We start from the raw sequence: 22,844 nt of genomic DNA, 5'->3' as shown, positions 1-22,844 counted from the left end.
CAAATTTATTGCAATTGAACCCATGGTTACACCAATTTGGTTTTCTAAAATTTCAACTGTGTTCATAATCTTCAAATCTTTGCAAATTGATCCAAACCAGGCCTTTAAACTTAATTTTTCTTTAATTGAGTCCTTGATTGGTCCTTAAAATCCATTAGGGAATTAATTAAGTCATTGAAATTAATTAATTATTCTAATTTTAGGCCCAACTGACTTTTAGACTTAATTTTGCTTTAATTAAGTTCTTAATTAAACAATTAAACCTATTAGGATTTTAATTAAGTCTTTAAACTTAATTAATTCTTCTATTTTTTGTTAAATTAGTTTTTAACCTTAAACTTTATTTTAAATTAAGTCCTTCTTCTTATCTTATAAAAAATACCACAATCTGACTATTTTTTCTAGTATCACTGGTCTATTGAGGTTCAAAGGTTTATTAACTATTGTCTCAAAAATATTTTTGGATTTTAGATTTTTAGTGTTTTATTTTCTTGAAATAAAATAAATAAAAAAATGTATTGTTATTTTTTTTATAAAATAATTTCGGGGATCCATTATTAGGTTTTGACAAGTGGAATGACAAGTCTCATTAAAAATAATAAATAAAACTAACTCCTATTTAAAAATTAAACACTTATTTATAAAAAACAAAATCATTAAATGTTGTTTAAAAACAACCTGTGTTTCGGTTGAAAAAAATATTTTCTTACAAAGAAGTTATAAAATATTTTGTCAAATAAATTAAAAATATTAATGGAATGATATGTCTTATTAAAAATATATAAATGAAAATAATTACTATTCATTAAAAACTAAACACATATTTATTGAGAAAAATACTAAAATAATTTTTATATTTTAATTAAATATATGCTTTTCAAAACAAGATCTAAAATTTTATGCGACTCATAAAAACTTACTTATTTATTGTTTTTGTTTTTTGAAAAATCAAGAGTTAAACCACAATAAATATATGTATAACATATAGTTTTGATTGATGTGACGCTTAACATTCAATATTTTAGATTATGATCATAAAAAATTCAACATTCAGTTTACTAGCTGTAAAATTACACCATAGGAGTAAATTTATTTATCTCTTCAAAACAATCATAATATAGAAATTGCGGCTACAACAATAAAAAAATATGTTTGGCTAAGATAGTTGTCAAAATAAAGTTTGTAATTTGAAAGAAAAAAAAAATAATATATGTCATATAGATACACTAAAATTTTATTATATAAAAAATTATAAATGTAAGTATAATATCAAATATAAAAACATTTACTATGATTTCCATCCAAATCATTAATAGTATTTTTGTATTTATAAAATTCTAAAATAATTTTTTTACATGAAGAAATGAGTTAGATGTTGAGATTTATGGTATGGAAATTCTATTTAAAATTTTACAGGTATAAAAATATCTTGATGAATTTTTTTAATAGAAAAATAGTTTATAAAAGAAATTATCCCAAATCATAATACATCGACCTTTCAGTCCAGGTCATAGACACGTGTCAGTGCCACAGTCTACGATCCACCAACCAACTCCAAGTTTGTGCCCTACCACTCGATGTCCATAAGATCAAGCCACGTGGTAAAATGCGCGCGGAATAGTTGTTAACGAAATTGGTTTTAGTTAAATAAAAGGTCCCACTTGTTTATCTAGTGGGCTTCCGTCTCGTGTCTTCCAAGTATAAATATTGGAATGATAATTTAATTCCAACCTGAAGTAATTAAACTAACATAAAGGGGTGAGTTTTTTTCTTATAAAATAATTAACTTATTTATAGGTAATTGTCAAACTTGATCGAGATGTATATTTATATTATAAAAAAACTAAGAGCGTTTGGTATGAATTTCATTATATATACCCTAATATATTTTATTATGAAGTCCTATAATGATTTTTTTTATTTATAATAAAAAAATAATTTAATTGAGAATTGAATTTTATGATTTTTTTAGATATGGTGTATTAAATCTAATGACATGGGTTATAAATTTTAAAAATTAAAATAAGATTTTTTATATAAAAAATAAGTTGTGATTTTTTTTTATTTTTTTATTATAATTTCACGATTTGAACCTCACTCATGTTTAGTGAGATGATCCAAGTTATCCTGATTTTAATTAATACAGTTATATATTTATCAAGCTAACTTAAATTGATAAGATCTAATTTTTTATATTTAATAGATTGAGAATTAAGCAACATTATTGATCTATTTTTTTAAATTATCATGATTATTTATTTTTTTAAAATTATTTATTTATTGTCATTGTTTTTTTATATTTTAATTTAAATAAAATTAATTTATTTAATTAAACAACTTTACAATTGAATAACAAATATTTTTTTTATTTTTTCAAAACATATTTCCAGTAATTAAACATTATTTTTTTACACAATAAAAAAATAATCTTGTCTTAGTAGGCCAGGGTACAAACCTAGTTATTTTCTAAATAATAATATATAATGTTACTTCTATATTAGTTTGGATTAAAAAAGAAAGAAAGAAAGAAAGGAAAGACATATTCAAAAAAAAAAAAAATTAGAAATCAAAATATAAGGATAAATTAAAGGATTCCCTTTTACGTTGTCACCCAGTACATCATCTCATCGACAACAGCTTTTCCTTTAAATTTATTGCAGTGTTTTATTTTATTCCTTAATGAAATAGAGAAGTAAAAGGTCTCTCTCTCTCTCTCTCTCTCTCTCTCTCTCTATATATATATATATTATATATATATATATATATATATATAATATATATATATATATTATCCTTGTGTGTTAGAAAACTTAAAAACAAAGGGAAACCAGATAAATCTAGACCGCGAACCGAAAAAGGAAGGTGTCCCTCTGCTCTCCTCTCCTCTGTGTGTTTTTTCCTTCTTCTTTTTCTTTTGCCGCTCTCCACATTCCCGCTGTATTTTCGATCAAATTAAAAGTAAACTAAACCCTACGTAAAGTACACCAATCATCTTCAATTAAAATTCCTGTCTGTTTGATTGATTGATGCATACCCCTAGCTTTCTTCCATTTTAGATCTGAAATCCAGCAGCAAGCAACGCGTGTGTATTTTCTTGAATCTTGAATCCAATTTCAAGATTCGAATTGGAGGGCTTATTCTTACAATAGAAGCGAGGTGGGCTGTCTAGCTACTGGAGCTGACGGGGTTTTTTATTTGGATTTAATGTTATTAATATGAATATCACTCCTATTATGGCAGTGGCAATGTCTTTCTTTTTCGTTTTGGTTGTTTGGGCAATCATTGTATTATTTTTATTTTTTTGAAATTTAATTATGGTAATTGTTTTGTTTTGTTTAGGTGGTGGCTAATTCGATTCAAATAAATTGAATTAGTTTTTTTCATGCTATGGTTTATGTGGATATATCAGCAGCAGCAGCAGATGTGAGTATGGTAGCTGCAAAAGGTGATTTGAAGAGAGAGCGTAATCCATTTCCGGTGAATGAGAATGAGACCGGGGAATTATTTCCTAACAAGAAACAAGCAAAACAAGAAGAAGCTTCAAACGACGACACCAAATCTGAAGTTTCGAATCCTGTAAGAACACTAGTTTCTCCTAAAGGCAACGGATCATCATCCCATGATATCTCTGAAGAATCGCCTACGAATGCGTGCCCCTCTTCAGAGGAGACTCTGACTGTGAGCCAGGAAGGAGGTGGTAGCAGCAGTGAAGATAACACCTCCCATCAAAGTCCTCGAAATGATACTTGTGATTCTGTCTCTATGTCTCCTGTTGTGTTGGAGATTCCTGAGCATGCTAGTACCACGGGAGTTAGGAAGATTACTTTTAAGTTCAGCAAAAGAAAAGAGGATTATGATACCGAAACTTCGTCGCCTCACCCTCTACATGGTGGAATTGATCAAGGACTGCTGTATCATCGTAATGGGGATTATTATCCAAGGAACCACTCTGTTTGGGTTAATTCCTGCACAGAAATGCCTCAGACCAGAGAAAGATACGTGGAGTTGAACATGTCTAAGAAGGTCGTTCCCAACAACTACCCTACGAATGTCAAAAAGTTGTTAGCAACTGGTATTCTCGATAGGGCTCGAGTCAAGTATATTTGTTTTTCTTCAGAGGTAATCTCGGCTGATATTTATTGTTCCCAGTTTGCTTCTAATTCCCGTCCAAGTTACTGTCTTGAGTAGCTTTAGGAGTCTCATGTTTTTTGAATTAAATGTTTTGCCAGCGAGAGCTTGATGGAATTATAGATGGTGGTGGATATTTGTGTGGCTGTTCGTCATGTAGTTTCTCCAAAGTAAGTTATTCTCTGGTAGTTAACATTCCTGATGTGTGGGGCTCCCCCTTCATATGTGATTTTGCTAACAGGGTGACTGAATGAATGCAAGCAGGTCCTTAGTGCATATGAATTTGAGCAGCATGCTGGTGCTAAAACTAGACATCCAAACAATCACATATACTTGGAGAATGGGAAACCAATTTATAGCATTATTCAAGAACTAAAAACGGCTCCACTCAGCATGATAGATGGAGTCATAAAAGACGTGGCTGGTTCATCTATAAATGAGGAGTTCTTCCGGGTTTGGAAAGGTGATATATGCTTTATTTGTTATTCATTTTATTGCCCTTTCGAAACATTTTGGTTTTGCTTGGTACCAAAATGAATACATGCGACGAAAAAGATATGTGATTTTTGATGCGATGCATCTTTATATTGCAACCAAGCTAACGTGGTAAAAAAAAAAAAGAACAGGAAAAAAACCACTGTAGTTGCATTATATTTACCTCACTACACATGTATGGATTTTAACTGAAGATAGCCATGTATACATTATGCCAATTTGACTTATGTTTAATGTGGGATGCAGCTAGTCTTAATCAAAGCAATGCACTTGTTGGAGCAGATAAAAAAAGTTACAGCGAACTGCCTTGTTTGCCTCATTCTCATGTAAGGTAATAATAATAATAATAATAATAATAATAAAAGGAACAACCTCTGTAACTTCCATGTTTGTTTTCACCTTGTTAGAACAATTATCTCTCTTCCTTGTTATTTTTTTTCCACTCCTTTTGCCAATCCATTTGAGCACGTGTCCATGTTTCTTAGTGCCTGCACTGGTTCCTTAAGTGCATGTATGAATTTTTGGGCATGGTTGGTGTGTTTGACCTGGATAAGAGTTGGTAAAGCTGTTCTTCAATATAGAAGATTGTTCCGTTTGTTTCCAAAAACTTGGAAACGTGATGCCTCTGGGTAATTCTCAAGGACATAGATGTAAAAGACAAGCCATATCTTTCACTCGTTGTGTGTTATTGTTGGTAACTTTGGTGTAAAAAGCAATACATATCCTGTGCTCTTCTCTCTAAACCTCTCTATATAAGTATTCTACTCTTTTGAGTATCTCTAGACAGATCTAAACATTGCTTACTGTGGCAAAGTCACAGAGGTAAAACATTATACAACATCATTCTTAACTCTTCTCCCTCTGATTCTCACAATTCTAGCATACTATTTACTCCCCATTTTTTCTTATTTATTACGTACTTTGTGAGTTCAGATTCAGGTTTTCAACTTTTTCGGTGCATTTTCCTCACTGTCCTTGTGTACAAATTGTTGATTGTTTGTTCCTTTTTCGATCCATCTTTTGGGTAAACTATTCCTGCTTATTATGGCCTAGAGAATCATCTTCATCTGTGTATTTTTCCTTTTTTTGCTCTCTTTCATGCTTTCTGTGAATCTTCAGTTATTTGCATATTCTTAATTTGTTGGATTTGTGTTTTCTTTATTGTTTTTTCATATACTTGTTATTGAGTTATGGATCTTCAATAGAAACATGAATATGTGCCCATACCCTTATCACACACCCCTCCCCCTGCTCTTTTCCTTCGTGACAGAATTTTGACTCAGTTTTGAACTTAAATGGCTAAACTGGAGAGTTTCATTGAAAATGCAGATAGGCAGCTAAACTGCTCACCCTCAATTGTCATTGTTCAATGCCTAACTAACTATTAGAGGACATTTCAAGACAAATTTTCGTGATCTTTGATCTTATAACTGTTTCAGTTCTGTATAAATTAAGCATGTCTGCTGATGTTGAAGAAACTTAATCATGTACACTGAGCATTTAGCCTAAAGCTTCCATTCTTTTTCCTGAAAGTGTGCTGACTACTCAAACTCTTATGGTTAATCACAATTACAATTCAATTTATCAGTTTCTGGCCGAAGATAATGCTGTGTTAAAACTTGCAGCTACGCTAGTCAAGCTTTGAAAGAAAGCTTTTGCCCAATTTCAAGCTCCTTTTTGTATAATAACAACTTTGTCAGTCAGCAAACGAATATGGAGACTTCAGGCGTGAATAAGCAAACATCGAAGAGGTTTCCTCTCTCTCAGTCTCACTAATCATTTGCTTTGCTTGTTGCTTTATTCTGTTGAGGATCTAGTAAAAATTGATGGATCCACCTTAATTTCTCTTCACTATATCCATAAACAAAAATGGTGTTGGGTTCTTCTGTCTTGGTCACTGGCATTACATTTTTTGTTTTGCAGGCCTAGCTTTTACGTCCCTGGCTCTGCTACGAAGCAAAAGAAAACAGCTGAGAATGGTGTCAGGAAGAGGTGTGCTTTTGGTCTATTCTCATGTCTGTTTATTGAAACCTACTCGTGTTGTTGGGATTTTATCTTTTCTTGAATTTTTTAACATGGTATTCTTTCTATATTTTGGTAGGGATAATGATCTTCACAGGTTACTCTTTATGCCGAATGGTCTTCCAGATGGGACCGAATTGGCTTACTATGTCAAAGGGCAGGTGAGCAGTTTATTAAAAAGGCACACACACGCAAACACAGCACCAGTGATATGTTGATATTGACACATGGTTTTAGTAATAAGTGGTTTTTTTTTTCCAGAAAATACTAGGGGGTTACAAGCAGGGTAATGGTATTGTCTGTAGTTGTTGTGAAATAGAGGTAAGATTACTATGCTGTATAGTAACATCATATCTGGAGCTGCATGTGATGGTCGCAGCCCTCTCACTATCCCACTCATTTTTGCTCCCTTAATTTATTGGTGACAGATTAGCCCTTCACAGTTTGAGTCTCATGCTGGAATGTCTGCCAGGCGTCAACCGTGAGTAGCCTTTAAAAGTAGTCGGAGCTTTCCCTGGTTAATTGATTTCTTTCTTATTCTTAATCAAGTGTTATCTTTTGCAGCTACCGTCACATTTATACTTCTAATGGACTGACCCTCCATGATATAGCTATTTCGTTGGCAAATGGACAAAACATTACCACAGGTATTGGCGATGATATGTGTGCAGAATGTGGAGATGGAGGGGATCTAATGTTTTGTCAGAGTTGCCCTCGTGCTTTTCATGCAGGTGAATGTTCTCTTCACTACTCACAGCTATGTTTTCTACTTGTTTTCAGTTGTATAGTTTATAAACATTTCATTCGCTTCTACTCACGAGACTTGTTTCTTGTTATTTCTTGCCCCTGCATTTTCCATCTTCTGAAATACTGCCTTCAAATTCATTCTGCATGCTTAAATTGTCATAATATAAGAATCTCTTCTCCATGCTAGGTGGGTTGGGCTGCTTTTACTTGTAATACTGTCTAAACCCGTATCTCTTTCTGCTGGTGCATTTTTTTCTCAAGTTCCATGTCAGACACTGTTTTTTCTGCTCTCAAATATTCGTCGGTGGAAAAAAAAAGATTACTCTCTTGGACCTGTATCAGTGGTTTCCCAATTTAAATAGAGTGCATTGTGATTTATAATTATTGAAGTTTACCTTTTTTTATGAATACTTGTCCATTTCATCTTGTATTTGTTTGTGCTGCAGCATGTTTAGATTTACATGATACTCCTGAAGGTGCTTGGCATTGTCCAAATTGCAATAAACTTGGTCACGGAGGCAATTTTGCAAGACCTATTGTCATCCGGCTGACTCGAGTTGTTAAGACTCCAGAATATGATGTTGGTGGTTGTGCTGTTTGCAGGTTAAATCTCTTGAAATTTCTAATAGATTTTACCCTAGCAAATAGAAGGAAGTCATTTTTTTAGGAAAAGAACTTGATGTTAGTATAAATTGGCCAATGACCTTTTTGTCACTCCTATGATTATATCACCAAGGGTGTAATTTTTTAACTTTTAAAATGCATCATGTTCTTTGTAAGGTCTGTATTTTACGAGCTCAGAATGTCCTTGCTTAATTTTTCATACACTAAGTCAAGATTACTGAGTGTTAAGTTATATGGTTGATTAGACCTTTCGTTGGATCATTGCGGCAACTTTACGAGGAGAGGGCAATGAGTTACTGATGAAATAAGAAATTCACAATAGCAGCTGATTAGCGGAGATGGAATTAATTAGTTATTAAGGATTACAGAACTTTTGTAGAGTAATAGATTAGTTAATACTTCCATTAATATAGAATTCCTAGCAACCAAGAGCTCCAAGCCTCAAGTGCTTTTTGTAAAAGGGTTTCCTACCGGTCAATGAACACAGATTTGTTTTTGAGTTTTCCTTAGTCTTTGCTTGTTTAGTTCAATTTAGTCATTCATCAAATTTTGCTTTTGGTTCCTATAATCTTTATATGTGCTTTTCTTATGTTTATCAGGGCCCATGATTTTAGTGGTGATACATTTGATGACCGAACAGTTATCCTTTGTGACCAAGTATGCTTAATTTTTTTTCTTATCCTAGCACTTGGGCAAGGATTCACTTCGTATATTTAATTTTCCTATTTCTTACTATAGATGTCTTACTGTTATGCTCTATTTCAGTGCGAAAAGGAATTTCATGTTGGTTGCTTGCGGGAAAGTGGACTATGTGATCTAAAAGTAAGTCCATTATCTCAAAACAGTTTGTGTTTATGATCTTCCAGGAGTATTTACTTTTTCTTGAATATTTCACCACAGGAAATCCCCAAAGATAATTGGTTCTGCTGTCAAGACTGCAATAATATCTATGTAGCTCTCCGGAATTCTGTTTCTACTGGAGTGCAGACAATTCCCGTTTCGCTGTTAAATACCATAAATAGAAAGCATGTCGAGAAAGGGCTACTTGTTGATGAAGCTGCATATGATGTGCAGTGGCAAATTCTGATGGGAAAGAGTCGCAACCGAGAAGATCTTTCATTGCTTTCGGGGGCTGCTGCAATTTTTCGAGTAAGTTCTTGAGTGCCTTCTTGGATTTCTGCTTCCTTTTCCCACTAACACAAGCAGCTATTATGCAGAGAACTGGGTGAATTTGCCTTTAATTTATTCTTTTTTCATTTTCAATATCATTTTTTTGTTGTCTTTTTTCCTGGGTACATTTATTGAAATGATAAAAACTGGAGGTTGAGGTAGATATTAATGCGAGAAATTTTGGTTTGGGAAGTGAAAAAATAAGTTGTGTTTTAATATTTATTTCCTTTTCTCATCTCTGCAAAAGAGAAAAAGAAATCTGCATATTTTTCACTTTTACAGAGGAAGAAAAATGCGTCTGCATTTAATTCATGGGGAGAGTCCAATTCATTTTATTAAGTGTTAAGCTTATAACAGAACAAAATGGAGGAAAGGGGGAGGGGATCCTTGAAGTCTGCCCCAGCTAGTTTGGAACTGAGTCTTGGTCTAGATGAGTTGAATTGAGCAAGACTTCATTTAATTCATGGGGAGAGTCCAAATCACTTTTACAGAGGAAGAAAATTGCATTGTCTACATTTAATTCATGGGGAGAGTCCAATTCATTTTATTAAGTGCTTAGCTCATAACATAACAAAATGGAGGAAAGGGGGAGTGGATCCTTGAAGTCTGCCCCAGCTAGTTTGGGATCGAGTCTTGGTCTAGATGAGTTGAATTGAGCACTGAGTCAATTACAAAATGGACAAGGAACCTTCTAAATATAAATATCAAACAAAAGAGCATTTAGAAAATGCTGAATGTTACCTAATGAAAATCCTTTCAAAGCTCATTTGAATCATTAGCTCTCCACTATCAATAGAAAAAGGGAAAAGAAGAGGAACTAATGCTGTCCACCTTGAGAAAAACTAATAATTAAATCTTGCAATGTGAAGAATGATAAAGATGATAGGACAATTAGATAGGTCCTTACCTGTAAAAGGATAGGAATTGTGTTTGTTAGGAATTAGTTGAGGTCAATGAGGTCAAAGGGGGGGTAAGGGCCTGGCATGGTTTTGATGTTCATATTGTTACTTCAAATGCTCGAGGATAAACAAATATTTGTAAGTCATTGAGTTGGGTTTGTCACCTGATGCCTTACGCAAGTTAAAGCTTTTCTTCTTTGGGTGCTTTTTGTAAGAATGAACATCCATGAGTAGTCTTCGTAGATGTGTATAGTGTTACTGATTATGCTCACTTTTCCTTTCAACAGGAGTGTTTTGATCCTATTGTTGCAAAAACTGGCCGTGATCTGATTCCTGTTATGGTCTATGGGTATGTTGTACCTTTTTTCTGCCTGTACATTTTAGTCTTAACAATTCTGTTTTTGCTCCTGCTTTCAGATTGTATGCGGTAAAAGTAGCCATGCTTTTGTTTCACACCTCAATCTGACTTGCATGTTTCATATGAAACCAAAACATGTGGCTGTATGGATTTGAATCCGCATTCCCTTTAGTCCTTTTGCTTTAGCATATTGGATGTGGATTAACTTATTTGCACTCTCTGACCTTGAGCCTTGTCATATGGAAAAAAGCCTAATAGGTGATTTCTACCAATTGGATGGAAATTAATAAACTTATTTTTGCGTATTAACATTAACACTGACTGTGTTTTTCACTATCCTTATGTTGTGTGGTATGAATTATCATCTTAAATGTGAAATTAATCAGTCATGCTTTTCAAATCATGATAATTCTATCTCATCATAATTTAAGGCTAATTATTAATATTCTTCTTTGCTAAGAATTTAATTTATCTTCTATATCACTTTTGGAAATGTTTATGGTTTTGAATTATGAAGGTGCAATTGTTTTATCCTTCTGCTGGTCTGTCTCCTTTAAAGCACACGTATGCCGATCGCCAAAAAGTAGGCACTCTAGAGAGTGAAAGTTATTCTCACTTGACATGTGCTATCGCATTCTGGGTTACAAAGGATAATTTGGTTGGATGAAAGTTTGGCGAACAAGAGAAATGATAAAATCTCTCCCTTCTTTTTGGCCCCCAAAATTTTAATTCATGATAATGAAGGGATTGGAACAAAGGATTCTTATTTTCAATTGTTCCCATGTTACACCGGTAGAAGACTGATGTTCTATCCTTCTGTCTTTACTTCTCAATCTCTTTTCTTTCAACCAACTAGAGTCTTAAGAGATGAGAACATTCTGAAGAGAATTTACATGCTTATTTTAGCAGCATCAATTGCTAGTTCTGATTCTGTCTCTAATTTCTGTAATTTCTCAGGACTTTCAGAACTTTAAAATTCTCTCTTATACTTCATGCAGGAGAAATATATCTGGCCAGGAATTCGGGGGCATGTATTGTGTGCTTTTGACTGTAAGGTACAATGCGTTTCATGAAATGTTGGTTTTTTTCAGCTTTTAACTTCCTTTTCAATCCATTGGTGATTTTTTTTTTAATGTAATTGTTGCGGTTTGATGCATCCACAGGCATGTTGTTGTGTCTGCTGGTCTTCTTAGGATTTTTGGCAGGGAGGTTGCCGAGCTTCCTTTAGTGGCTACAAACAGAGAGCATCAAGGGAAAGTGAGTGTCTGATGTTGGAATTTGGATGGGATGCTGGAGTTCAGCTTTTAATTTTTACTTCCCCGTGCATTTTTTTTTATAAGGTTCAGCCTTCTGATGAATAACCTTCGAACTTAATTTTGTAAATCTCTTTTAGGGTTATTTCCAAGCATTATTCTCGTGCATTGAGAGGTTATTGTGCTCCCTGAATGTGGAACAACTGGTGCTCCCAGCAGCTGAGGAAGCGGAATCAATCTGGACAAGAAGATTTGGCTTCAGAAAGATGAGTGAGGGACAGGTAAGTTTTGTCTTTTATTCTTTAATGAATGGTCAAATTTATAGTTCTTTTTATGAATCAATAAAGCGATGAAATGCTCATAAAAATTGAGAAAATAGCGAGCTTCCTTGTTTTGGTCATAACAAATAAATTGTTTGTGCATGAAATGCATAATAAAGAAGAGGAAGAAGGAAGAGGATGGGGTGGGGAGGTGATATCTGCACTCATTTCATGTTATAAAGGCCCTCCCACTATCCATTATTTTACAAATTGATGATTTTTCCTTGTTAAAATTCTAGCTGATCTTTCTGTTTACTGTCTTAATTTCCCCTGTTTGAAAACAAATTATTCTTCCAAAAACTGCATGACCCCAAAAACATTATTCTTCCAAAGAACATGCTGTGAAACATTCTTTTCCCTTTACACTTGAACTCCACTCTTGCAAAACCATCTAGAAAACCCAAAACCAAGGAGTCAAACTCTAGCCCTCTCCTCATTCACAAGGCATAGTCTGACAGCTAGACTCCAAAAAGCCCAACCATTGTGAAGCCGGTCACAACTACTGTGGCAAAATAAACAATTTTCCCCACCATGAATCTGACTGTTAGTGCGATAGATAAAAGTTCTTTTTTTAGGTTGCAGTTCTTTGAGCTATGATCTCCAGCAAGCTCAAGCAGCAACGACTTTGGATGGGAAAAAAATGTGAGGGAGAAGAGAGAGTTTGAGAGAAAGTGGGTCTATGGGGATTTTGAGATGAGCTGTGATTAATTGGGAAATTTTAATCAAATTCACTTGTATACCCACTATTATAGATTCTTTTCATTCTAAAATTTTCTTCTACATTATCCAGTTCTTCCATTAATATAGTTATTTTAGAATATTTGGAAGTTGAAACTCAGTCGCAAAATGCTCAGAAATGAAAAGATGAAAGTGATACGGAGATGGTTCTTGACGTTTTCTCTCAAAAAGAGCAATATATATATTTAAAAGAAATAACAACCAGTATTTTTTTTGATAGGATAGTGTTGTAAATCTGGAGAAAAATGGATAGCGAGTGTGCTGTTATAACTTAGGGCAAGTGCAGGCATCATCTCCCGAGAGGGTGGTGTGTGTCTGCCTTAAAAAACATTGTTCAGACTATTTTTGTTTTTGCCCCCTCTGCACGAAGTCCTTGGGTATTTTATTTTAGAAAGATCGACAATCTTAACAATACCGTAGATCAACAGAAGTTCAGCCACAAACTCTAATTTGCAGTGTAGATTTTGTCAAATAAATAGAAGCAATGGAACTTTGGCTGGACTTTTTGGCATTGGATGTTCATTGTTTAGATGAGAACTATTGTTGCAGGAATAGTAACAACTATAAAACGTCTTTCTGTTCAGTTGTTGAAGTATACAAGGGAGTTTCAGCTGACGATTTTCAAGGGAACATCTATGCTCGAGAAGGAAGTCCCACGGATAATTGATTAGCAGCTTGGTGCCCTAAGAAACTTCATCAAATTTATAGAACTCTAGGCTTATTCTTCCACAAGCATTTCTCTTTACATGTAATATTGCTGCTATTTTTGTTTTTTTTTTTTTGCCAGCAGCCTGCAATTGTTTTCTCGTAGAAACTAGAATTGAAGGTGAAGGGGGTGAAGAGGTGAGTGCGTGCTGACCTTTTATCATGCATGCATGCTGCAAGAAATCCATAAAAATTGTAGGGTTTTTTTTTTATCATCATTATTATTCTCTGTAATATTCATTATACTCGTTGTTTAAGATGTTGGATGTATTGGTCGTGGCTGCGTTCAGAAATCGCTTTTGAACCTCAACGGTACATACAGAAGCAGGATGCCGTGGTGTGTCCCCAGCCTAAGCAACACGGAGGCTTTCGGTTTCCTAGGGAGGGCAGCATTGCATGTTCGGAGGAACACAGGCGTTGCCCCAATGCTAACTTGCTAGTATCGAGTGGAACACCTTCACTACGCTTCAGCACTTGAGGCATAATAAATCAGAGAACTTAACAAGCACAAAAAAGAAATGGAATAACAAAGAATAATGAGCCCGCAGACAAGATTAAGTGCTCATTAATTGTGGGCTGGCCTCCATATTCTTTTCCGACGGGAGCCGGGCGCTTTCCATGCAGAGGAACCTTCGACGAGCACGAGACAGATCGTTTTAATGGTGCTATTGAGACTGTCGCAAATAAGATGAACGAAAAGACCAGAGTTTAAAGAATGAATTAGAAATAACCTTGTACAAGATTTTCCCAAGACTGGCAAAATCATGGAGGTTTTCTCAAAATCGTTAATGATTATTGGCGACCCAGGCCATCAAGACAATCACAACTGGTCCAAATAATGGATCGAAAATGTAGAAATAACATCAAAACACAAGTGCATCCAAATCAATTCCAGGGCAGCCTTTTGTTAATTTTAAAGCAATGAACCAATATGTTGGTCATCGCCAAAAACAGATTTGTTTGAGAGAATTTTCATTCTTTAGTGTAATTTCAAAATTCAAGTAGTAGGCTGAGAAGCTAAACATAATTTATATCGTATTGAAATTTATTTTAATTGAGGCAGCACACATCTATCCAACCACTAAAGGAAAATGGAGCATGAATTTGGAGGGAAGCAGAACCCTGGACATCTAAAACATACTTCCATACATGCAAGTTTAGGTTTCAATCATTTTACTAAATCCAATCATATATCTTCTACAGAATTCAGCTCAAAGCTTTTTATACAAGTCCACTGACACAATTAATTGTCGGAGCAATAGCATTTACGGTTCCCAAACTTGGAATCATGAAACCACTTCAATTGTCTTCCTACAATTCCCACGGAAAAAAAAAAAGAAGAGCTTTTGATTCTTTGTTAACTAATGTAATGGAAAGAAACCTGGTTAGCATTGGCTGCGCAAGCACCTCCATACCACAAAAACTCTAAACTGAGTGTTATCGGATGCAATACAACTTCCACTTCCACAATAACTTGGAATCAGTTGTCTGGGTCGTTAATCTGGGTAATTTTATATTTTGTTGGGCTAGTGGTGTCGCTATTCATGTCCGTCGGTGAAAGGATTCCACATGCATTGTTTGAATAAAGGCAGGGATGATTTTGGTGATTTGTCATCCATCTTCCTCACAACTAGACCTGCAAAAAGAAAATCAATGAACTCTGCAAAACACAAATAGCAATAATATGATACTGCTGCAAAACAAACAATGAACTCTGCATGTCACGTGTAAAAAGAAGGGCAGATCCATATCTTTGTATGGTGGCTCTCATATATCATATGATCCGATTCTGCCTTCATCACAAAAAATACATGAGTTTTCATTTATGATTTTACTTGCATGCCCTTAGCCACCTTAACCCTGTTTTGTTTCATATGTACATTAAAAGTCCAAAAATATTAATTCATTTCAACCATAAAACCGACAATCTCTCCCCTCCATCCTCTCCTACTTCCTTCTCAACTGTTGATAATCAGAAAACCCCCTCTGAACCCATGAACTCCATGAGAAAATCATTCCTCTCTAAATCCACTGAATTTGCTACCAAAAGCCATGTCTATTAATAACTACAAATCTCTCTTAATCTCCATCAAAAATTCAGAATAACAGGAGGAAAAAAAATTCAACTCAATTTGTCACTAACAAATAATTATTGGGACTTTGGTTAGTGGTTAGCCCTCCAATCAACATCTTCCAAGGTGTTCTTGTTGCGATCATGGCGATTTAAAAACACAAATCACCTATTATACGTGGAACAAAGAGAAGAAAGGGGAAGAGAGCAGGGACAGTAAAAAGAGAGGTACTGTTCATGGGAGATACACATCACAGGTCATGGGATTTGTGGATTAGGTTTTAGAGAGGGATTGAATTTTACCAATCACTACTTTTGTGTGCGCTTGAATTTCTTTCTTTTTTCACAAGTGGTTGTTCTCAGCAAAAGATAATATATGCAGTTAGGTTCTTATTTGTACGTACTTTTTTATTTGTATCTAACTACTACTAGTAACTTTATTTAACACTTACCATTTAAAATTACTACTTTCAGCTTATGTTTTGATTTTCTTGTATTTTCTAATTTCTATTATTTGAGAATAAGAAAGTTAATGACAATTTAAAATTGAAAAAAAATTATGATACATAGAGAGTAACTAGTAGCATTCTATTAATCACTACATTTTATCCACTTTGAAGAAAGTGATACATGTAGGAGAAAGAATAAAATCCAAAATTCACTAAAAGTGATAAAAAATATCTCAGACTAGGATTTATATCTCCTTGTATGTATCTCTTTATTCAAAGTAGATCCTAGAAAGTAAATAATAGAATGTTACTGATTACTCCCAAACACCATAAAATATATCATTTAAAATCTAATAAATTCATTTAATTAAAATGTTAATTATATTTATTGACCAAAAACCCTCAAAAATCTTTGGTGACCAATCAAAGTTGACCCACAATTCTTCCAATCAATGCTCGCTACACAAGGGTTAGAGAGCTAGCACATGATGCATCTCACATCAATTGGATGGAAACCTATACCACATGTTTAGAGTCGATATCAATTGGATGGAAACCTATCCCACATGTTTAGAGTCGATGGAAACCTAGGTTTAGTTAATAACAGACCTGATTCCCAATTTTGTTCAAGGACTATTGGCATGGAGTAATTGGCAATATACATGTATATAGATGAAACTAGTTTATAGTTCCCTGCTTCATTGTGGGCAAGATCAATTTTTTTATTTTTATGTAATAAAAAATATTAACTTTTTGACATTTTTATTAAACCCAACCTAGCGAATCAACCTTGAAACCTCCTAATCCAACTCCTTGTCTAGTATAGGTTTAAAATTAAACCAATAGGGAGTTCCCCAATTTGACTATGGTCGATTCAAAAACATCCCGGCCAACTGGTAAAAAAAGCTCAATGATGAAATTGACATGAAAAAACTATTGACCCAACTTTTTGCCAAGCCCAGGTTTAAAATTAAACTGTGTGTAAGTTGTTTTGATGTAACCCAGTTGACTAGGTTGATCCAAAAACAACCTAGACAACCGGTATAAAATGTGTGAAGATGAAATTGAGAAAAATTAATGAAATTGATAGGAAAAAAAAACCTTTTGGCCCAGCTCTTAACTTAGCCCAGGTTTAAAACTAAATTGCTTGGGAGTTGCCTTAAAGTGATCTAGTCAACTTGGACGATTTAAAAACCACCCAGACAACTATTAAAAAAAGTCTGAAAATGAATTTGATAAAAAAAAAGGACAAAATTGAAATAAAAAGGGGGCAATTGAAAAAAGGGAAGATGGAGTTTTAACAAACAAAACTCCATATTAATTCCTTGGAAGTAGTGATTCTTAAAATTAAATGGTCAAGCTAGCCTAAGGCCCGCCCAACATCACCCAAGCTGAAAGACCTTGCCCATGCCTACCAAATATCACCCGGGCTCAGGCCAGCCCATGGGGTAGCTTGGCATTGAACATTCCTCACCCAACAAGGCACTTCTATACAATTGACAACCTGCCATATCATGTGTTGTGCTACCAAAACTTCACCTAGATATATTGACATCAAACCAAATGACAAGTTTGGCTTGAAGCAATAAACCATGCCAAAACAATCTATAACAATGGTATAATAAGATAAAGAGTATAAACTTAAAACAGAGACGCAAAGCAACATGAGAAAAGAAAGTTAAGCATTGATCTATCTCAAAGCAATGTAAGATAGAAAGCATTCAACTTATTTCTACATGGATCCAACAGAAAGTTATGACTAAACTTCATGACTTTTCAAGTCACCTAGGTTAGCACAAATATTCATTATAATGTCTTATCCACCACCGGGACTACAAGCAATGCAACCATTGATATGTGACATGATTTATAAAACAAGCAAGTCTTACTACAAGCAATCCCAAACGTTCATCAAGCATGTTCATCTGAATGCATGATCCAAGCGGAGAAGATATATGTGTTGTTAAGTTTAAAACTATTGGCCTTACCTTTAGCAAAAAAGCTGCCAAAGCTAGTACAATAAACACCTCATGTAACTTTCAGGTTAGGGGAGACAATGGGATTTGACAAGGTCTTTGTCGTGCTACTCTTTGCATTTCCAGCAGCTTGTCCCACAGAGTTCTTAGCATTTGCCATCTCAGATGCCAATACTGACTTCTTTATCTGGCATAACCAAGAACAGAAAATATGTCTGTTTGTGTGTGTATATGTATATATAAGGAAGACAGAAGGGGAAAAGTTATCATGAAATGATTTCTGTTTCAGAACTGCTAAATTATAGGATCCTCATTATCTAACTCGCAATCAAAGATAACATTATTAATTTATACCGGAAGAAACAAAATACATAATTGAAAACCTACACACATGTAGACATGTATGCTGTCATAAGTATATTTCAAGACATGCATGCCTATTGGATGGGAAGATTTTGGGGCAAAACTCACCACCGCAAGGCGCTCCTTGTGGATATCGTTTGTTACCTGTAAATTCACAATGCAAAATCAACAAAGAGAAAAGGATGGAAAGAAAAGGTTGCACCAAATAGTGACTCGTGCCAGACCACAACTCCACAAGTCAGTGAACTCAAGTGAAAATGCGTACTTGTTTTCTGTAGCTCTTAATCTCATCGCCACAGAACCCTGGTAGTGTCATATTCCAGTTTCTGTCTGCACAAAAAACATAGAAAAAACTTAGGATTTAGCATCGGATACGAAACAAATGACAATGCAAGCCTTGGATGGCTAATCCAACAGAACTAACCAAGATGTAGAAGTATGTCTTTTGCTTCCAATGTATCTGATTTTCGATGCTTGGCCAATGAGCAACCAAATGTTGTGACCTGCACCAAGAAAAAAAAATACAAATAAATTTGGAATGGCTTTGCAAAAAGAACAAGAAAACAACTTGACAAATTGAAGATCAATAAAAGAGTGTAGAGTATAATATTCTCAGACAAAAAAGTTCAGACCATTGAAACCCAAGCTCCGAGTAACAAAACTAATCTGGATATATTACCATCAAAATTGTAGTTGAAATTTTTTTATGAATTTTGTTCTACAATTCAAGGAGAAGAGATCCTTGAGCACTTGTGCAATGTACATGGGTTTAATAAATTCAGGCAACACCCTGAAGTACACTAATCAATTGCAATTCTTTCAATCTCCAAATGGACTATTTTAGTATTTTCTTTCAAACACAATTATTTTCCTAATATTCAGATGATGAATTTGTTTACTGCCCTTCAAAATAAATGAATTTCGAGATTTGTATGGTGAATCTGAATCCCATTCATTTGATCAATCAACCTACTGTTTTGGTGAATGAGCACAGCTTAGCTCCTATAAAGTAATATTTAGTGAAGAAAAATTCCGCTTATGCATTCCCAAATCATCCATTTGTATGGTGAATTTCGAGATTTGTATGGTGAATCTGAATCCCATTCATTTGATCAATCAACCTACTGTTTTGGTGAATGAGCACAGCTTAGCTCCTATAAAGTAATATTTAGTGAAGAAAAATTCCACTTATGCATTCCTAAATCATCCATTTATAAAGCAGAATAGTCCTTTGGGGGGGGGGGGTAAGTTCAACTACTTACAGACACAAGAAATTCATCTGCTATATCTGCTAGAATCTCTACAACTTCAGGATTGAACTTCTCTGATGGATCAATCTGTACAGGAAGCAGGAAAACTCACAATAAGGAAAGAAATTACAAAAAAAAAAAAAAAACTGCAGATAAACTCTACGTGATAACAAAACAACAGCAAAAACAAGGCATCAGTCTCAAACTAGCTGGGGTCTGCTCTACATAATGACACGACATTGGAGTCAAATTGTGAGGAGAGAACAAAGTCATTTTGATGCCTCTTTTAGACAAGATATGAACTAAGCAATCTCTAGGTGAAAGATATCATGCTTTAAAACAACCAACCCATAAATTCATCCGCTGACACAAAACTCAAGTCACAGACTGTCTTACACCATTTAAAGAATTCAAGCATAATGTCCAAAATAGTTGTATCGAACTACATTAAATTGCATGCTAAAAATTAAATTTCAACAAGGCACTGCGGTTATAATTTTTAAACACTGGCACAATCCACTACATAATAAGAAACACCAGGCTATATCCATCATTAGCTAACACCAAGACAGCCAGTGACAACATGGCTGTAGTGGAGTCCACGATACCACAACCATGATTCAAAACATCATTTCGCAAGCTAATTTCAACATAAAATAAATAATTGGATGCTTTTGCTTCATCAAACACTTGTCCAGGACTTGCATATCTGTAACTCTGTGATTCTGTTCACAACCACTACAATAAACAATTAAAAAAAATATATTTCCCTCACCTCACTTGGTGAATTATTCTGGAGTAGCATGAATGTAATAAATGACTGAAGGTCTTTTATTAAGAATGACTAAAATGAAAAGGGTCATGCTAAAAACAAAATATGAATACTTGAGTCAAAGCATTTAAAATGGAACCACATTCTTCCTTTTGTCTTGGTATATATATTCATAAATTAAAATAATGACAGTTAAATACAGATTTTTAAATAGAGGCCTAATACTAAAAGGAGAAAGGTATGGCACCTGACTAACTAGCTCATGAATGCTTCTTTTGCTAAGAATCCGGTTACCAGATTCATCACTTTCTGCATTAGCTATACTATTCTGCGGCAATGGTTGTACTGTGTTAGGATGTGACATTGCTAGGGAAGATGGCTTATGATTTACTGAACCTTGAACCCTTGAAACTTGTTGCAAAGGGGATAAGGACTGTTGGACTCTTGATGGTGGAAATTGCTGGCCATAATGCTCTGGTTGTTGATGGGATTGTAGAGGTTGTTGTGGCTGTGCAGGTGACATGTGCTGTTGCTGTGAAGTTGTCGGTGGGGAATGATGCTGTGGTGGAATGTGTGACCTTTGTTGCAGTGATGGAGAGTTCATCTGAGGTCTATATGAAGGGGAAGGCAATGGAGGCTTCCCTTGAGATGCAGATGACAACCACAGCTGATTGGGGGACTGCAAACTTTGCGATGTGTTTGGCACAGGAGAACCTGCTGTACCTACTGGTGTGGATCTTATAAATACATGCCCTGGGAAATTCTGCAAAAAAATAAACAAATTAGCAAAAATAACTAAGATGAGAGGAAAACCTAACTTCACCAAAACCATCCAGCAAAGCACAATTACGAACTAGTTAAATTGTCACAGGAACATGGAATCAACAAATAGAAACCATGTATCACCATCATGAGTCAATTAAACCAATAGAGAAAATGCTGACGGTTTTAAAATGATCCAAAAAAATCTCAAAAACTTTACATAGCACATAACTTCTAAATGGTAAATACAATTTCCAAGCAACTTTGCAATCTCTGTTTCGAATTAGAGCCAACATGAGTGTGTATGAGAAATAGCTACATAAGATAAAAATAATTCACAGTAGTAATTCCAAAACTTAGGGCTACCCATAGCTATCCAGACATGTTGCTGCTTGATCTTAGGTGCATTTCCCTCTGGAATCTTATTGTTTGGGTACGACCGGACAACTACTGATATTTATTAATATCTTTTCTTATAATGTTGTTGTTAGCATCATATACAAAATTCCTTCACAAAATGCCTGGGTTAAATTATTTAAATATGGTTCAAAACAGGCTAAGATGGGACTTGTTGTATGTAAGCAACACAGAGGAATTAACTAATGCATGAATTCATATGGCAAACTTATATGAAAAAGTCGCAGCAATTCATTAACATAATAACACAATATCTCCCTCAATTTTCGGAGACTTTTTTCAAGATCAAAGGCAACCATACTTAATCAACACTATTCTTTCACTTGCTAATATTTGCTATCAAAATCCCATCCACCAAACAACAACAAAAGGGAGAAAGCAAGTTTAAAGAGACAGGATGAAATATTTGGACAGCCAGTACTGACTTGGGGATTTGGGGAAGAAGTGGGTGGTCGAAGAGATGATTGAACAGGTCTCTGTTGATGTGGTCGCATTTGAGAATTCGACGCCATTGAAGCCATCGCCCCTTGCCTCGCCTGCACATCTCTCAAACAACAACAAGAGTATGAATAGAATAACCACATCAATTCTTTTCCTTTTCTAAAAGCAAAAATTGCAATAAAAAAAATTCTCACCTGCGAGTTGCTGGTGTTGGCTACGGACTCAGGCACGTTGACAGGAGCACGGTTCAATCCAACAAATTGGTGACCAAATGAAGAAGAAAAGGACGCGGGAGAAGGCGCGGGAACACCTAGGGCAACACCGCGTGGCGAAGAAATAGAAGGGGTCGTGGAGGAGGAGGATGGTATAGGAGGGCCCGAAGAAACAGACGGGAATTGGGAGTGGGGGTGGGGGTGCTGCCATGGCCTATGCACTGTCTGGGGCCTTGTGCTGCTGGGGGTGGTGGTGATTGTTGTTGCTGCTGATATTGAAGGTTTTGGGGGTGGGTTGGGGTTAAGATTAGGGTTTGGAGAGGCCGTGGAGGAGGATGGTTGTGGTTGCGGTAATGGTTGAGATGGTGGTGGTTCCGTAGCTTGCTTAGTGATGGGGGGAGTGGAGGTGGAGGTGGAGGTGGTGGGGGCTGGTCGGTCCATGAAGAAAAATTATGTTATCGGTGGAAACACCGGACAGGATGGTGACGTATTTATGAGACTGCTGGATTAGGCTTCGGAGGCATTCTCATTAGTTTTCAAATCCAGGCAGGAGGCCCTCAAGACCGCACCTTGAATCTAAACAAACATCCCCCGCAGCATTTCTTTAGGGTAACTGTTCAGGCTTTGAAAGTTTGAGTTTTTTAAAGGTTAGTTTATATGGTTATTAATTTT

General features: G+C 35.1%; 2 protein-coding genes across 8 annotated transcripts; one reads left to right on the top strand and one right to left on the bottom strand.

Moving 5' to 3' along the window:
* The first annotated feature begins 2,790 nt into the window (after window positions 1–2,790).
* On the top strand, window positions 2,791–14,771 carry LOC118053361 (uncharacterized). 5 transcript variants are annotated; one of them, XR_012170177.1, is made up of 22 exons: window positions 2,791–3,156; window positions 3,340–4,119; window positions 4,230–4,298; window positions 4,393–4,591; window positions 4,870–4,954; window positions 6,249–6,374; window positions 6,547–6,615; window positions 6,725–6,806; window positions 6,907–6,966; window positions 7,074–7,126; window positions 7,210–7,376; window positions 7,839–7,995; window positions 8,616–8,673; window positions 8,782–8,838; window positions 8,917–9,165; window positions 10,373–10,434; window positions 11,442–11,498; window positions 11,607–11,700; window positions 11,837–11,977; window positions 13,339–13,422; window positions 13,465–13,597; window positions 13,750–14,771. XR_012170177.1 is itself a non-coding variant. In XM_073410040.1 (21 exons), exons 2-21 carry the CDS (start codon window positions 3,388–3,390, stop codon window positions 13,468–13,470), a joined length of 2,607 nt encoding a protein of 868 aa, XP_073266141.1. In that variant the 5' UTR covers window positions 2,791–3,156; window positions 3,340–3,387; the 3' UTR covers window positions 13,471–13,700. The 5 variants fall into 5 exon arrangements, 3 of the variants coding, with proteins under 3 accessions (XP_073266141.1, XP_034920480.1, XP_073266142.1); XR_012170178.1 differs by having other exon boundaries at window positions 13,718–14,771; XM_073410040.1 differs by lacking the exon at window positions 13,750–14,771 and having other exon boundaries at window positions 13,465–13,700.
* On the bottom strand, window positions 14,606–22,793 carry LOC118053362 (transcription initiation factor TFIID subunit 12). 3 transcript variants are annotated; one of them, XR_004688354.2, is made up of 10 exons: window positions 22,155–22,790; window positions 21,945–22,055; window positions 20,588–21,103; window positions 19,581–19,655; window positions 18,743–18,821; window positions 18,584–18,648; window positions 18,427–18,462; window positions 17,968–18,142; window positions 14,875–15,095; window positions 14,606–14,770 (listed from the first exon to the last, which is right to left on the bottom strand). XR_004688354.2 is itself a non-coding variant. In XM_035064590.2 (9 exons), exons 1-8 carry the CDS (start codon window positions 22,611–22,613, stop codon window positions 18,008–18,010), a joined length of 1,476 nt encoding a protein of 491 aa, XP_034920481.1. In that variant the 5' UTR covers window positions 22,614–22,790; the 3' UTR covers window positions 14,606–15,095; window positions 17,968–18,007. The 3 variants fall into 3 exon arrangements, 2 of the variants coding, with proteins under 2 accessions (XP_034920481.1, XP_073266143.1); XM_035064590.2 differs by having other exon boundaries at window positions 14,606–15,095; XM_073410042.1 differs by lacking the exon at window positions 17,968–18,142 and having other exon boundaries at window positions 14,606–15,095; window positions 22,155–22,793.
* Window positions 22,794–22,844: the final 51 nt, after the last annotated feature.

This window comes from Populus alba, chromosome 6 (genome assembly GCF_005239225.2).
Source record: "Populus alba chromosome 6, ASM523922v2, whole genome shotgun sequence".
Lineage (NCBI taxonomy): Eukaryota > Viridiplantae > Streptophyta > Magnoliopsida > Malpighiales > Salicaceae > Populus > Populus alba.
This window is presented reverse-complemented; position numbering and strand designations above follow the sequence as displayed.

Bases quoted from the DNA above. Each gene is read 5' to 3' on its own strand.
- LOC118053361 (XM_073410040.1), top strand. From the start codon at position 3,388: ATGGTTTATGTGGATATATCAGCAGCAGCAGCAGATGTGAGTATGGTA. The intron at 6,375-6,546 runs GTTTCCTCTCTC...TTTGTTTTGCAG, and splicing joins AATAAGCAAACATCGAAGAG to GCCTAGCTTTTACGTCCCTG. The intron at 8,839-8,916 runs GTAAGTCCATTA...ATTTCACCACAG, and splicing joins GTGGACTATGTGATCTAAAA to GAAATCCCCAAAGATAATTG.
- LOC118053362 (XM_035064590.2), bottom strand. From the start codon at position 22,613: ATGGACCGACCAGCCCCCACCACCTCCACCTCCACCTCCACTCCCCCC. The intron at 18,649-18,742 runs GTTAGTTCTGTT...TTTTTTGTGCAG, and splicing joins AGACATACTTCTACATCTTG to ACAGAAACTGGAATATGACA. The intron at 18,463-18,583 runs GTACGCATTTTC...GTGAATTTACAG, and splicing joins TTAAGAGCTACAGAAAACAA to GTAACAAACGATATCCACAA.